Below are 15,364 nucleotides of genomic sequence, written 5' to 3' on the forward strand. Positions count from 1 at the left end.
GGCATCTGAGGAAAAAGAGAAAAGAGTGATAGTATAATTGGCACAAAGGAGAGACCGTCCTTTTTTTTTTTTTTTTTTTTTAAAAGATGAATTTGTGCCTTTAAAAGGAAAAGCCCTTTACCAACCCTGTGCCCCTGTGATTTATAGCATGCATTGATCTGAACCACAGAGCAAAGGGAAAAAACCTGTAATCTTGATACATTTTGTTATGTGACCAGAACAGCATTTTTGTGCTTATAAATAATATGAGCACTCATTGTATTAGAGGCCCTGTCAACTGAGGTGATACGTAGGTTAAAACAAGCATTAGGGGGTTGTTTGGTCACGGTTACAGATATACTTCTGCTGAAATCTGAGCTTAAGGGAAGACTAAACTCCCTTCGTTTTACAGTTTGCATTTTTAGTTCAGGATCCAAATTGGAATTACATTCAAGCTTTGCCTGCCAATTGAATCTTCATAAGGTTTTATTGGACATGGAAGTCTGTGAAGCAGGGATGCACATATGTTTAAATACCATCATGGCCTATGGGTCCAAATATCTGCTTAAGTGTTTTCTTGAAAACAGTCATGTTTAAAGTGGAAATTTAAAAAGCCTACTTCAAAGATTTGTCTTGAAAGTCCAACAACTGGAAGATACTTTATTAGCTGGTGAACCCCCATTCTAAATAACCAGGCCTTCACAGTTTTGTGTTATTTCTACTTCTTATGATATGCTGTAGTAAAAAATTTGGAATTATGGATTGTGTTTATTTTATGTGCTTTCTATAGACTGGATGAAGTTAGCAGCTCAGCATTACGTTAAGTGGTGTTACTGGCATCAGAAGTAAAACAACCCATGTCTTCCTCCCCTTTTAATATGCAATCTGCAGGAGTCTAAGCTGACAACAGAGAGAGAAATCTGGTTGTAAATGTGAATGATCTCTTTGTGCAAGAGGCTGGGGGAATCAGAATTCCCTCCATGTTCCTTGGGGCAGAAATAGGACAGAAATGTTGTGCTTGCTTTATGCCACTGGCCAAGCAGAAATTTCATCCAGAAGGTGAAGGTCATTGTTGTGTGGTTTTTGGTGTGTGGGGTTTTTTTTTGTTTTGTTTTGGGTTTTTTTTGTTTGTTTGTTGTTTTTTTTTGTTTGTTTGTTTTTTGTTTTTCCTGCAGCAGAAGGGAAGTGGGACAAGATGAACAAAAGGAAAGTCTTTGCTTCTCCCTTCTTCCTTCCAAATTAACCCTGAGAAAGACAAAACAAGGCAAGACAGGAGGTGCAACTTTAGCTGGGAGTGCCTCTGTGGACTCCTGGCCAGTGTCAGCTGGATGACTCTTTCTTTTCCTTTGTCCTGCAAGAAGGGAGATGCTGGGTGGAGAAAAGAAAATAGCTGGATAAGCAGAGGCCCACAGCTTTTTCCGTATACAAGGTATTAATTTACAAAATAGAGTCACCACATAGAGCCTGCAGCACTTTGGGGATGACACTGGAGTAGCTAAATTTGTTTTTCATGTTCTTTGACGTATTAGAATATAGTAAAAATGTGATTTTTCCCATCTGGGTAACATGCTTGCTGTCTCGGGAACACTGTGTCTTCCTGGGTACGGAAAATGAAAGATGGGAGAGGAGACAGCTCACCATGTCATAGCTGAGAAGCTGATGTTTATTCCAGACTTTGGTACTTGTTTAGGTTGTTCGCAGTTCTGTATCCTAAAAGATTACAGTTTCTCTCTACAGCTGGAACTCACTTCCTTTTTTGGGGATTGTTTTCATCTTTGGTTTATTTGTCTTGTGTCTTCTTCACTACTGAATGATTTGCAGGGGTTGAAGCTAACATAAAACATTTTGGTCTTCTCTTCTGCTTTTAGTGTGAAGATGATCTGCCGAACAGCAAGAAAGGTCCGACTGAAATAGCACCTGAGTACGGGCCAGAAGACAGAGTAGATGTTCGCTACCTTCAGTGGTTAAATGGCAGGCTGAAGTTCCAGTGGCGGAGTCTGCATGCTCAGCACCAAGAGCAATGCAAACTTTTGCACAAGGTAAATGATTCTTCTGACTCACTATGGCACTGTTTATTATTTAAAAGCCTTGTCAGCCAGTGCTAAATGTACAAATTATTCTTGTTTGCTACTTCTGCATTTTCTGTGGATTAGAGCGGGTTACTTTAAATATAAATGTCCACACCTTTCCCCAGTGGGGCAGAACCGTGAGTGTTTGTAAGGTTTTAATTGTTGTATAAAAGTCTCTCTTGCAGACTGGCACATTAGTCACTTCTGCAAACATAGGCTGTCTCCATTTTTCTCAGAAAATGCCTGTTAAGGGCAAGATAGAGCATTCTGATCTCACAGACAGGAAGTAGTGATTCAGAACTGTAAGTTCTTCAGAAATGTGGATTCAAAATATTGAGCATGGATGTTGAAAGTAATTGCAGCAAAATAAAATGCAGTTTCCCTTTCTGAAGAACCAGGGAACATCTGAGCAGAACACAAAATCTACCTGCTTTTAAATTGGGAATCAATGGTGGTTTCTACATTGCTGAGATTCCAGTTCTGTTCCCATTTATGAATGATATTTATATGACTGTCCGAAAACAACAGACATCTGGGAGCATTATGTCTACTTAGGATGGAAACAGCCTGCAGTCCTGAAGGTGACAGTGATGGTTACTGCAGAGACAAATTTAAAAAGAATGGTTCTAAAGACAGTCCTAAAAGTTATTCAGTAATGTTTTCCTTAGACCCCGTTTCTCCATTCATATCTCTTCAGGTAACTTATATGGAGCCAGTTGGTATTGTACCTAGAATCTTCACAGAAAACCTTTTTGAGACTAAGAACAGTTTTGAGACGTTTCTTCTCAAAGAACAACATTTATCAGAAAATTGTCAGAATCGGAACAAGGGGGTTTTGAATGAAGATGCCTTCTTGGTTTTAATCCTGTGACTGACAGAGCAATGCTGAAAACTATAATGAGGTTACGTTTTGTTCTTTAGATGAATTGATTACTAGGAAAGGTGTCTGATTGACAGCCCTAGGGAAAGATCAGGTGCTGTGTGTGTAGCATCCAAAATAATCTTTTGCTTCTTGTTGCCCACTGATCAGAAAATGAACATAGCAATTCACCTTAAGTGCAGGTGCAGTTGTTGGCTTTTGCACTGAAATTACAGACAGGGATGCTACTGGGAGAGGTGGCTTAGTGATGTAAAACTCAAATGAAATGACTGGCATCTTCTCCACCTTGATAAGCTACCTCTATTTAAGATATGCTGATTTTTATAGTAGGTGCGGCAAATACCTCTATAACTCATCATCAGTGCTCTGATTTATGTAGTACATGGCAGTAACAAATCATTAGGCAGCTTCAATACCTCAGTGTACAGTTAATGAGACCAAGGAAGAATTAAGAGCAGGTTGAACCTGGAGCCCTGCGTATAAACAGATACTCTCAGTGGCCCAGATCAGGCACTGAAATGATGAAGAGATGTGCTGCTTGGACAATGTGCTAAACTTGTTGACAGAGAGATGATGACTTCCTGTGGGGATTGTACCTTGAAATAAACTTGGACTTTTTTTCCCCTGTGGCTCTCTGAGGAAAAATGTTTGCTAAAGTTAGGACTGTTACAATCATACAAATATAAGAGGCAAGTTAGTTATGTTGCAGTTCCCTGGACCATGATTTCCAGAGTCTGGAAGAATAATCAGGAGGGAGAGTGTTTCTCTGCTCATCCAGTTTCCCAAAGCTGCCATTACTGCCTTCTCCAGCAGTCATCACTGGACTAAATTGCCAGCAATAAGCGGTGCTGGTGATGATTCTTACAATCAGACTATGTTCTGCAGCGTATGTAGAGGGCTGCCATCACAGATGTATGCATAGGAGGATAGAATGGAGCCCAGCTCCTCTGTGTGTGATCGCACACTGATATTACACATACTCAAATACATACATGCAACTGTGGGAGTTCTGTTCAAAGCTGTAATAACGTGCAGTGCTCTGATTTATATTTTAGTCCAAATTAAAAGCAGGAAAATTGAAAGGTAAAATTGACTTTGGAAGGGACTTCATTACAGTGCCACATTAATGTTAACACTTATAGTAACACAAAATATAACATACTTATACAATATAAGAGCTGCATAAACAATAATTGATATTTCCTGACTCTTCATAGAGAAATTGTCTGTGCTACTGCATTAATTTTAAAACTCTTAAACTAGTCTGTGTGTTAGAAGACTGAGTTGATCCAATATGACCTCTATACGAGCTGCTCCTTTTCTCATATAAACCACAAACACAGTATGCAAAAGGCTAATGAATGTTATGTTTTTTAATTATGCTGACAGATTTACAGAGGACTTTCTCTACAAAATGCTAATTACGGCTTTTACTCGCTATGTTTAATAACTTAACAGGTTACGTATCTCAACCGTGGAACAGTCTTATTTACTGATGATCATGAGCTATAATTTTTGCCAAGTAGAGGCGGCACTTCCACAGATTTCATTCTGTGACTCACACAGGCTCTGAAATACTCTATCCTCTATTTGGGCCTTTCTGAGAAAAAAACATCACACTTGGAAAATATGTTCTTATTCAGGAGATGACTGCTTTTCTACTCTGTATTTTTTTAGCATGGTTATTGCTACTGGAAGTAAGAATTGTACCCAGGGGATCCAGCGAGAGGCTCCCAAGATAGTCAAGGACTAGCTAAGGTGGGCATGACCTCCAGTAAGAGGTTGAGGGAGTTGGGCTTGTTTGCTCTGCTGGAGAGGGTCACCTGGTGGCTGCCTTCAGCTATTTAATGGGTAGTTACAAGGATGGTAGTTACAAAGATGGATCCATGGTCTTCTCCACAGTGCCAGAAGACAAAGGGAAAGGGGCCACCGATTATAGCTTGGCAGGTTCAGGTGTATTAGTAAAGGTGTCTCTGGGATGATGGGCAGCATTGGAGCAGGTCACCAGAGATGCTGAATGGTCTCCGTCCTCAGAGGTTTCCAAGGCTCACATAGACAAAACCACAAACTGACGTTGGCGATAGTCCTTGTTAGAGCAGGAGGTAGGAATAAAGACCTCCCAAGCTCTTTTCTGTTTCTACGATTTTTGTGAACAAATTCTGAATTGCTTGAGTGATCAGGGCCATGTACTTTCAGGTTAGAACTAATGACTCCTGTGTTAATAAAATACTACTGTATTGCCTGAGGAAAGGGTAAGGGAGCAGTGGGAAGGAAATATGAGTGGGAAACACGCAAAAATAAATGGCTGTTCTTTCTCTAAAGTACACAAATGATAAAGGAAACTGATTGTTGGGGCTCCTATCTACTCTGTCCTGCCCACAGCCATTTCAGATCGGTGGTGTGAAGTTCTGCAGTAACCAGTGCAGGATACTGGAGAGGGAAACCTCCCTGGAGCTGTTTGTGTGTTGGGAATTGCTTGTTACGTGGTCTGAGTGGCTGTTCCTCTTTGCTGGTTCTTCTGAAGAGCTGCTTTGCAGTGCCTGCAGCTCCCAGAAGGCATGTTGAAGCTTACAGTCACACACGTGTCCTGCTGTAGGAGGAAAGCTTCCTCGGGGAAATCTTAACCTCTCTGTTGCAGAGGAATTTTGCAGCCTGAGGCTACAATATGTTGAATAACATTATAATGGCTTCTCAACATAGACAGGTTGACCTGCTTTGAAAGTGTGATACACTAATACCATTATAATTCCCTTGGAATTCCTGGTGGTACATATTTACCTGATATACCTTCAAATGTATGGAAGTGTGAAGGATAAATGACTGTTTTAAGGCACGCCTCTTGGTTTCTTCTGTTCTGTTTCTTCCTCTTTCTGTCAAGTGCCAGAGGAATATCTGTCTGTCTGGGTTTTGATCCCTCTTGAATTCATAGGGGAGAGCAGCTGTTTTCAGTTAGGCTTTGAATTACCATTTGCCTTAAAAACTGTGAATGAGAAGCCTTGCATAGTTTCAGAAAAAGTTAGGAGCCTGTATATTTTGAAACTGGCATTGCTTTTTGGCTATGTTATGTGCACTTTGCCATAATCAGCATGTGAAAAGAAATAGAGGGACAAGGGAGTTTCTGCAAAGCTGATGGATTTCGTGTGGGTATTTTCAGCTGTCCTCCATCTACTAAAAGGCTGGGACAGAAATTACACCTGAAATAGAGAAGAGTTAGATTGGATTCAGAAATGAATTTTGTTAAGAAGGTGAACATCTGATTGTGGCCTATGTGTATAGGTTAGTAGGAATAAAATTACATTAACAGGTATTCTTGATGATAGAAGAAGAGTGCAACATAATTGGCATTATCGGATCATGGTAAAATTACTATAATGGTTGTAATATGCTTGGAATCTGTAAGAACAAGAGTTACATTCTGTCAGTAAGAATACGAAGCAGCACTGTGAAATCTCCTATAAATGGAGTGGTTTCTTACGCTTCCTCTAAGATAAACAGTAGAAAATAATATGTATTACAGTGGATTGGTCGTATCTATATATCTGTTGTAGTAAAAAAGAAAAGGACAAGGAAAAAAAAGTCTTGATCTCTGAATAACAGAGGGCAGAGACCGGTGCTTGGTGATTACCTCATTTTCAGTAATTTATGAGTGAGCTAAACTGCAATTGTTGGATACATCTGCTTCTCGGCATGAAGAATCTACCACGTTACTCTGTAAATTACTACATTGGTTAATTATATCTCTGTCTTGAGAGTTTTGGTTTGAAAACCTTTGTTTTTTCCTAAAGCTAATTTGCCATTAGATCTCAACAGCTCATTCTTTAATGCCGCAGAAGTTCTTCCTGTTGTGCGAGTGTGTGTGAGCTATGAATAAGCCTCCTTCTCATCTTCTCTGTTTCAGTTGCAAATACTGAATTATTCCAATGTCGTCTGGTTTCAGAGGGACACCTTATTCCTCTGTTGTGAACACCTTTAGAGTATTTATCTTGGGTTTTAGCCAGTGATGCTGCTGCAGCAACACTCTTCAGAAGAGGGGCTGAAATCCATCCCTGGTGCTGGAGGCCCAAAGGTTTGGCAGTCAGAGTTATGCAAGAATGCAGCAGGGAGAGGAGTGGCAAGTAGAAAGGAAGAACATTGTGCGGGGAGGTGCTCTTTTATTTTTAAACCCTCATAGCTCTGTACATGTGACAGATGGTTGTTGCCAGAAGTGAGTTTTGGGAAAAGAACGCTAAAATATTCTGAAGTTTCACGGAAGGGTTGATAATTACCCAGTGCCTGTCAACTTTAAAATAGCTGTCAATACCCAAGTGTATGATAAAGTTCATATTAGAATAAAGGAAGAAACGCAGGAAACATTCTCTGTCTTCTGACAGAAATATTAATGAAATATGAGCGATTGTCTGACAAATGTGCACTGCTATCTTGTTTGGCAGCTGCAGTTATTACAGTAACAAAGGGATCAGCTCTGAATAGGAGGAATTGCTTTTTATAGTTCCCTTGACTAACTTGTGAGGCTTCTTCATTAAGTAATTGATGATACCATCGCCAGTGCAGCTGGGACAAAGTCCCAGTAAGTGAAAGCCAACAATATATAGCACTAAGAAAGAAACTTACTGTAACTATGTAGTGTTTTCCTGAAACTAAGGAAGAAACTAAAAACCACTTGTAACCACTGGTTCTCATCACCGTTCTAATCCATGCAGCAATTAGATGGTAGCTAATGATGTTGTTAATGATCTTGTACTGACAAATACCTTTTAATTTAATCTATTTCAGATCCATTTATTCACTAGTGGCTCTCATATGGACCAAACTCTTGGACACTTTTCTGTCACAGAAACAGATCTCATTAGACAACCTGAGAACTACAAACAGGTAATACTTCTCCTGTAATTCTTGAATGCTTAGTAGGCTTTACACGCACATTGTTCAGCAGAAGACTACACTCCTAACATTTTTTTAAATTTTGTTTCCAACAGAAATAAGGGCTTATATATCGAATTGTCAGTTTCTTCACTTGTATTCACCAAATGATTTCTTCCAGTTTGATAGAACATAGACAAAAAGATGTTAGACCAAGTTTTATACAAACTGGTAGACAAGTGGAGAGAGACTTGAATTAAAGTGCCACTGAAGAAAGGGCTTGTAGAATAAAATATTCTTGATCAGTTGGCCAACTGTTGTTGTATGCTACCAGTAACCACACCCGGGGCAGGCAGGCAGAGCTTCTGTCTCTGGCCTTGCCTGAGCAGCTTGTCAGTGAGAACATGGAGAGACCTGATTTATCTCTCCAGGAAAGCCAAAGCAAACCTGATGCTGACATTCATTAGTTCCAGAGATGATACAAGTTGGTTCCCTTTTTGGATGGTAGTAATGGGCTTTATTTTGAGAAATATTTTAGAAGTGCAGAGCGATTGAGGTGGGAAGGGACCTCTGGAGGTCACCTAGTCCACTCCCCTGCTCAAGCACAGTCACCTAGAACTGGCTGCTCATAACCATATCCAGATGGCCTTTGAATATCTCCAAGACTCCACAGCTTCTCTGGGTCACCTGCTCCATGCTCAGTCGTCATCACAGTAAAACAGTGTTTCCTTATGTGTCATCATGAAATCATAGAATCATTTTGGTCGGAAGAGACCCTCAAAATTGAGTCCAACCATAACCTAACTCTGGCACTAAACCATGTCCCTAAGAACCTCATCAACATGTCTTTTAAACACCTCCAAGGATGGTGACTTCCACTTCCCTAGGCAGCCCATTCCAGTGCTTGACAACCCTTTCTGTGAAGAAATTTTTTCCAATATCCAATCTGAGCCTGCCCTGGTGCAGCTTGAGGCCATTTCCTCTTGTCCTATCACTTGCTACTTGGAAGAAGTGGTCAGACAGAACCTCCTAGGACAGCATCATTTTTCCTAAGGTGTGTATTTCTGTTGCTCTCAAATACTCAGTTATCATAGATGTTTCAGTTTATTATTTGAAGTAGTACAATTCACTTGTTTTAATACAATATAATACATTTGTTTTACAAATCGGTTTGTAAAAGTTCATTCTGAGTGAGACTGAAACAAGATTGAAACTTTAAGCTCAGCCCTAACAAAATCAATATTTGGCAAATTTCTGCAGACTGTCCATGTCTGTTTACTCAAAGAAAATATTCTTTCTACTGCTGCCTTAAGAACGGAAGTGGGCATTGTAAATACCGCACACAAATTCAGGTAAGTAGATTTGAGGATTAGAGATAGTCTTATGTTCAAAGACCCTAAAGTAAAGTGCACGTTAGTTAGTCTTTCGTTAGCGAGCATTCCTTGGATGAACGGTTCGCATCCAGCCTGTTGATAAGGTTCAGCTGTTTTGAACATTTTCCTAGAAAATTACCATTTTTCTAGAGCAAAGGACTGAGTCAGCTTGAGATTTCTTTTTCATTTTGGCTTCACAGTCCCCCTCCTATGGTTTGCTTGGCAGCTCAGAGCACACAGCAGCACAGTCCTCTGAAGCCTACGCTTTGTAGTCTTCCAGAGCTTAGCAAATGTCCAGAAAGGTCTGATGGTCTGGTACTAGAAACTTCCAAGCTGTGTAGAAGGACTTTACAACTACCATTTTCCAAAGCCTTACCCTGGATAGGTCACTGATCTGTTACAGTAAAGCATAACAATACTCTAATAAAGCCTATTTGGCTTTGATTGTGCTGTTAATGAATCGTTCCAGGAGCTTTCTTTCTTGCATGGAGATCCCTTTTTCTGGATGTCTGCTTCAGGTGTGCTGTTCAGTGGAGGCTCAGGATAAAATGGAAGGAATCTTTTTGTTTTAAATACTGTGGTTAGGTCAAATGCTGTAGTTAAGGTTTAGTGGGCAGCTGTGTTCCTTACTTAAAATCTGTGGGGTCTTCATTGCACCTTTCCCCAGCTTAAACAGCAAATACAAATAACAAGGGACACCCCTTCAAAACAAGGGTGATCACTGGGAGGGACAGAGGCAGGGGGCAGAAGATCTTTTCTTCAAATAAACTGTGGGTGGCCAGAGGTTCCGTCTCCAGTTTCTGGGTTCTAACAGGTGCAGTTGCAAATAAGCTGCAGTGCATGCGTGTTGGAAATTATTTTGTCACTTGCTGCTTGGACTGGTCCAAAATTGGAATTGTTTGTCAGCCTGATCAGCTGTGAAATTCTTAACCTCTGGAAGCTCTCAAACCAATTCAAGAAAAGGAGTTCCTCTGAGCTGCTCTCTTATGCCTAAAATAAACAGGGAATATTGCAGGAAATCATCACAACACTTCAGTATATGTATTTTTGAGAAACTTAAAATTCTGATTGCCATAATTTGAGCAATCTTCAGCTTTTGTCTCCCCTTACCCTTGTTTTCCAAAAGCAGCTTCCAGAAGTCATATGCTCAGTATGTATGAAGAGCCCAATGTAACAAGGTGGTATGGGCTTGAAAAGACAAGGCTGTTTCAGTGTCACTTTTCCAGATGGATATAATATTCAATATGCAAAGTGAGGCTTCTTTGCAAAATACAATAAAAGCCTCTAATTTTCAAATATCTTGATAAAATTTAAGTAAATTATGCATATTTGAATAGCTTGGTTTTCAAATATTGGTGCAGATGGCAGCACTCTGCCAAATGTTTTTTCCAAAAACTGTGAAATAATTTTTTCTCTTTAAATAATGTGACATTTCTGTTAACATTACCTCAAATAACAACCTGCTGCATGGATCAATAAAAAGAGCAAGCATGTCAATATTATGTCTTACTGTAATGCACCCCTGTTGGTGAATGCTGCTATGAATTTCTCCTCAGGTTAGGCATCCTCCAAAGGATGGAAATGCAGGCTGGATCGCAGTGTCAAAAAATTAGGTATCACAGAAATTATATTGGGCTGGTTTTATTGAAGCTGAGAGTTCATTTTCATCAAAAATATCCCATGAGATAAGTTGCTCTGACCTCTAATAAAATAAGAGATGCTTAGTCTGACAGGAAGAGTGTGATAGGATACAGAGAGCTGTGAAGTTAAACTTCAGTTTAGGAAATGGAAAAGTTGCACGTTAATTTGTTTAAAATGCTCTTCTCTTGGATTTCTGACTATAAAACTCTTTTACTGCTTTTATGTACAGGGATTTTACTGGACATTATTATTTTTTTATCATCATAAATGTCTTTGTCAGATTCATAGCATTGGAAGTTTTCCAAGTGTAATAGTTTTAATTATGTTTTCCTCTGGTGAGCCATGATTTAAATTCCAGCTTTTCCTGCAGTTTGGCTTGGCTGTGGTTATGTGTGTGTGGCTGTGAGATGCAGTCATGGCTCTGTTTGGTTCCTGTGCTGCCCAGGGGTGTCAGTGATGGGAGGGAATGTTATTTCAGCTGGTGTTCCACTTGCACCTGAAGAACATGCGCTGATATCAGCTCTTGACCTCTACGTGTATGTCCTTCCTTTCCCAAGGTTGTGTCATGTCTTTTTGAGCACTCCCTGGCTTGCAGAGTGTTGCAAAAGCATGCAGAAGAAGTGGCTGAGGATAAGCAACACCTGCCCCGAACTTTCCAGGGCACTATGGTCTGTCTCTGAGGATGCAGTCATATTTCTCTTGCGACTGTGAGGACGGTGGCTGTGACAATTGGGTAGTTTTTCATTGTTGTGAGCATAATATAATCCTATTCTTGTCTGTGAAGCCCATTTACCTTAATTCTTCATTGCAGTGTCAACAGTTCTGAGGTTTTACCTTGAGCCTGAAAAAAACTATGTTGCATTTCAGAGTCATTAAATTAACTTTCTCATCAAATTGTTACCATATAGAGATCAATGAACTTTGAAGCAAAGCAGCCTAATCCTTTAGCTTCTTGTGTGTCTTCATATACTGCTTTATATATGGAGTTTAATCTTGCTGCTTTTGTGATTAGCAGAGATTAAAAGTTGTAGTTGGAACTTGGGTCATTGGTACAATTCTGGCAGTGTTGGAGTGATCATTGAAATTGTGATGAGTAAAGATGACACCTTTAAATGCTAGTAGATCGATTTCCTGACTGTGACAGCAAATAAATAATGTAGCTGTCTGCCAGATTGACATGCAGAGAAATTTGTAAAACTTCGGTGTGAATAGCTAATAATTTTATTTCAGGATTTTGTGAAAAATATTTATTTGGTTTAAGGAACTGAGGTCCTTGGTAGCAAGTAAACAGGAGCAAGCAAATGGTCTGACCTTGCATAAAAAATGTATGGGCAGTTCCATGCCCATAAAAATTTAGGGGAGGTTTAGCTCTCTGAGCAGCAGGGATTGGGTGGGATGGTACAGGCATAGCATGGATCTGCTCTCTGGACTGTTCATGTCTTGGGGAAATAAGCCAATGTATAGTGTGTGTATTGCTTCCTTCAGTCAGGTGGGACTTCATAATTTGTTATTGGGACATTTAAAGGGGAAATTATCAAGTTGTAAGATAAGTTGATTTTTGGACCCTAAATCTTGTGGCAGTTTCCATTTAAAACATCTGTCCCAGATGGCTCTTACAGATGGGTGGCACAACAGGTTTATTCTCTGTGAGTAATAGCCCAAGGTTTGAATTAATGCAAAGCACTAGAGAGCCCCTGTTATTTTCAGACCAAGTACACTCAGATTGGGAGCATTTGGAACTGATAGGCGTTGGATTTTAAAAACATTAAACGTGCATTTACTAGTTAGCTAGCATGAAATTTGAGTCTTCAGTTTGTATCGTGTGCATGCACATGTGGGCTTATGCACTTCTTGCATAAAGTCCTGATCTGCTGAAGTATTTTACCTGCACAGGCATGTTAAATGGTAAGATTGACCTGTATATCCAGTGCATAAAGACCACGTGAGAGTCTTTGGTCTGTTTTGGTCCATACCACCTCCTGGAACATACGTGGAGGCAGAGCAACAAAACCAAAGTCTGTTACCTAACATGTTATTCAGCTGGTTACTGAATAATTGCCATGGTATTGCATTTTCTCCAGAAATGGATCTGAAGTTGCTGACCATCTTGGATGAAAATAAAATAACTATGGCAGGATAATTCCAGCTGCTGTGTGCTGGCCTATATTTGGTGTCCTTGTGCTGGTTGTTTGGGACTTCATATAATGCTCTAGGTGGTGACAGACACTTCAGGCAGGCGCTAAATGAAAATAGTTAAAACTCTGCTGCTACGCTTCACACTGTGTCACCTTACTGATTTGATGCAGACCTGTGTCAGTATGTAGTATTTCTGTAATCAACCCTGTTATGGTCTTGTATGGCAGGGTGAAGGGTATGTAGCCTTATTTGAATTTCAAAGAGTCTGCTAGGGGACCATCTGATATTTTATGATGCCCTTCCATCTGTTGTACAAGAAGCAGTTGAACCAGCACATTCCTCAGAGTGTAGGTACCAATGGAAAAAATAGTCCATGATGCTGCTGTGGAGAAGATTAATTCAGGAAGCAAAGGCTTGTACTACATGCAAATTCCACAAAAAAAGGTTCGTTCTTTTCTGAAAAAATAACCTCGAGCTTCAAGGGCAAGCTGCCTTCATTGGTATAAATTGTTGTAGATTCATTATTTTCTGTGATGCTCTGGCAAATAATTCTGTTTGATCTGGCCCTCAGCTTTTTTTATGCTCGTTGCTTCATTCCCTTGGTAAAAGCCACGGTGCTGTCATTTCTATCATGGAACAGGATCATTATTTCATGTGGTAACTACCATTCTAATTAAGGACTGCTTTGCCTATTTGTCATCGTGTTTCAGTTTATTTAAAGGAAAAAATGCTTGAAATTTCTCAAGTGGACCCTGCATGAAAACCAATACAACATAAAGTTAAAGACTAATTGCATCGGGGCTTGTGAGCATTTGTGAAAATGTGGGATTTTTTGTTTTGGTGGTGGTTTTGGTTTTCCTATGCATGTTTTGTCTGAAATCCTTCCTTGGCCAACCTTGACCCCACAGAACTCTTCATGGAGATTAACTTTACTAGATGTTACACCAGGTTTGTGTGAGCTTATTGTAGGAAGATTGTAGCGTGGACCAGTTTTCCAGGTGGGGAGGGACTGTGTTGCTGTCAATGAGATTGGAAAGGTGGAGATCAGTCTTCCCGAAAGGAATATGAAGGTCTGTCACACAGTTCTTGGAGCAGTAGGACAGAAGAGACAGTCCAAGCTCCAAAGGAACTAAACTCAATGAGATTTTAGACTTACTCTACACAGTGCCAGAATAAACTTAGGTTTGAATCAGTAGTAACTGCTGATGGTTTTCTAAATCTAGTTACAGGGTGACCAGAGTCTTTAGATTCTGGCATTGTTGAATTTTCAGAACAACAGGTAAGCTGATAGATTCTGTGTCAAGAACAATTGTTTTATTTTCCTTTTACAGAACTTCTGTAAAGGTACAGGTTTTTCTAACTCAATGCATCAAAAATTTTACCTGTTTTGAAGCAAGTTTGTCTTCCATTGATGATTGCTGCTAAGTGCATCTTAAGAAAGATTTTAATGATGATGTCAGAAGTTCTAGAACTGCTGACCTTTAATAAATTTCAGAGTTTGCCAATGAATTAATTGTATGTTATACTCATGGACACACATGTTCTGAAAAGGTCAATTATGACAGGTTTTTTGAATTCGCATAATTATGCTCACAACAGCACTTTGAATAAAAATACCAAATGCTTTGCCCTTTTAAAGTATTCAGATTTTTCTCTCTTCCTGTCTTTAACGTGCTTTTACTGAACCATTCCAAGGTTGAAGAGCACAGGGAATGGAGCTGTAGGCCGGGAGCAGAGCAGAGGGGCAGAATGGACAGCGAGGAGCCTCTGTGCTCTGGCTTTTTCTTCAGTGAAGTCAGGAGCTGGAGCTTTATCCTGGAGAGCTGCAGTGCTCCTCTGCCTTTGTGTTCTTAAGTCCCCTGTGGCAAATTACTTAAACTAGACTTTCCATGCTGGCCTGCTGATGAGTTCTGCATCCAATTTGATGCTCAGGATTCTGATCTGTGGAACTGCTGAGTGTTCCTGGCTGCTACTGCACTTGGCGGGACGTTTGCTTGGAGCCCCTCAAGGGTTTCAGTGGTGCAGGTGGCATCATCTGGGAATGTCAGACGTAACCCCGATGGTGCAGCAGGTCCTCGCAGCACGCTGCTCTGCTGAAGGGTTAGCCTGGATCCAAGAGCTGCTAGAATGGTGTGTGTTAATGCAACCTGCATCACCTACCTGGTTTCTTCCACTGGAGCTGACCTAAAGCATCTCTACAAGTTGTTGAGTTGTACTGAGTAGATAGATCCATGAAGTAATTTTTAAATTCTCTGAAAATCGTGTCTCAGAAGTCTCAGTTAAGGCATCAAAAATGAAAAATGGAAGCGTTTTACTTTCATCTCTTTGCTTTCATTTCCCATTTGTAAAATGACAATAATACTATCATCTCATCTCATATGGGTCATTAGGAAAGATAACTTGTTTATGTGGAAGATAAAAATTCT

General features: G+C 40.1%; 1 protein-coding gene across 2 annotated transcripts in view; it reads left to right on the plus strand.

The window, feature by feature from the left end:
- Positions 1 to 15,364, plus strand: part of TEDC1 (tubulin epsilon and delta complex 1) — a 66,905-nt gene that overhangs the window by 16,849 nt on the left and 34,692 nt on the right. For both annotated transcript variants that reach the window (XM_065842808.2, XM_071810273.1), the window contains exons 4-5: positions 1,848 to 2,018; positions 7,702 to 7,800. In XM_065842808.2, the coding sequence (XP_065698880.2) occupies positions 1,848 to 2,018; positions 7,702 to 7,800 (270 nt within the window). The remainder of the gene's footprint in view (positions 1 to 1,847; positions 2,019 to 7,701; positions 7,801 to 15,364) is intronic.

The sequence above is a fragment of the Patagioenas fasciata genome, chromosome 6 (genome assembly GCF_037038585.1).
Source record: "Patagioenas fasciata isolate bPatFas1 chromosome 6, bPatFas1.hap1, whole genome shotgun sequence".
NCBI lineage: Eukaryota > Metazoa > Chordata > Aves > Columbiformes > Columbidae > Patagioenas > Patagioenas fasciata.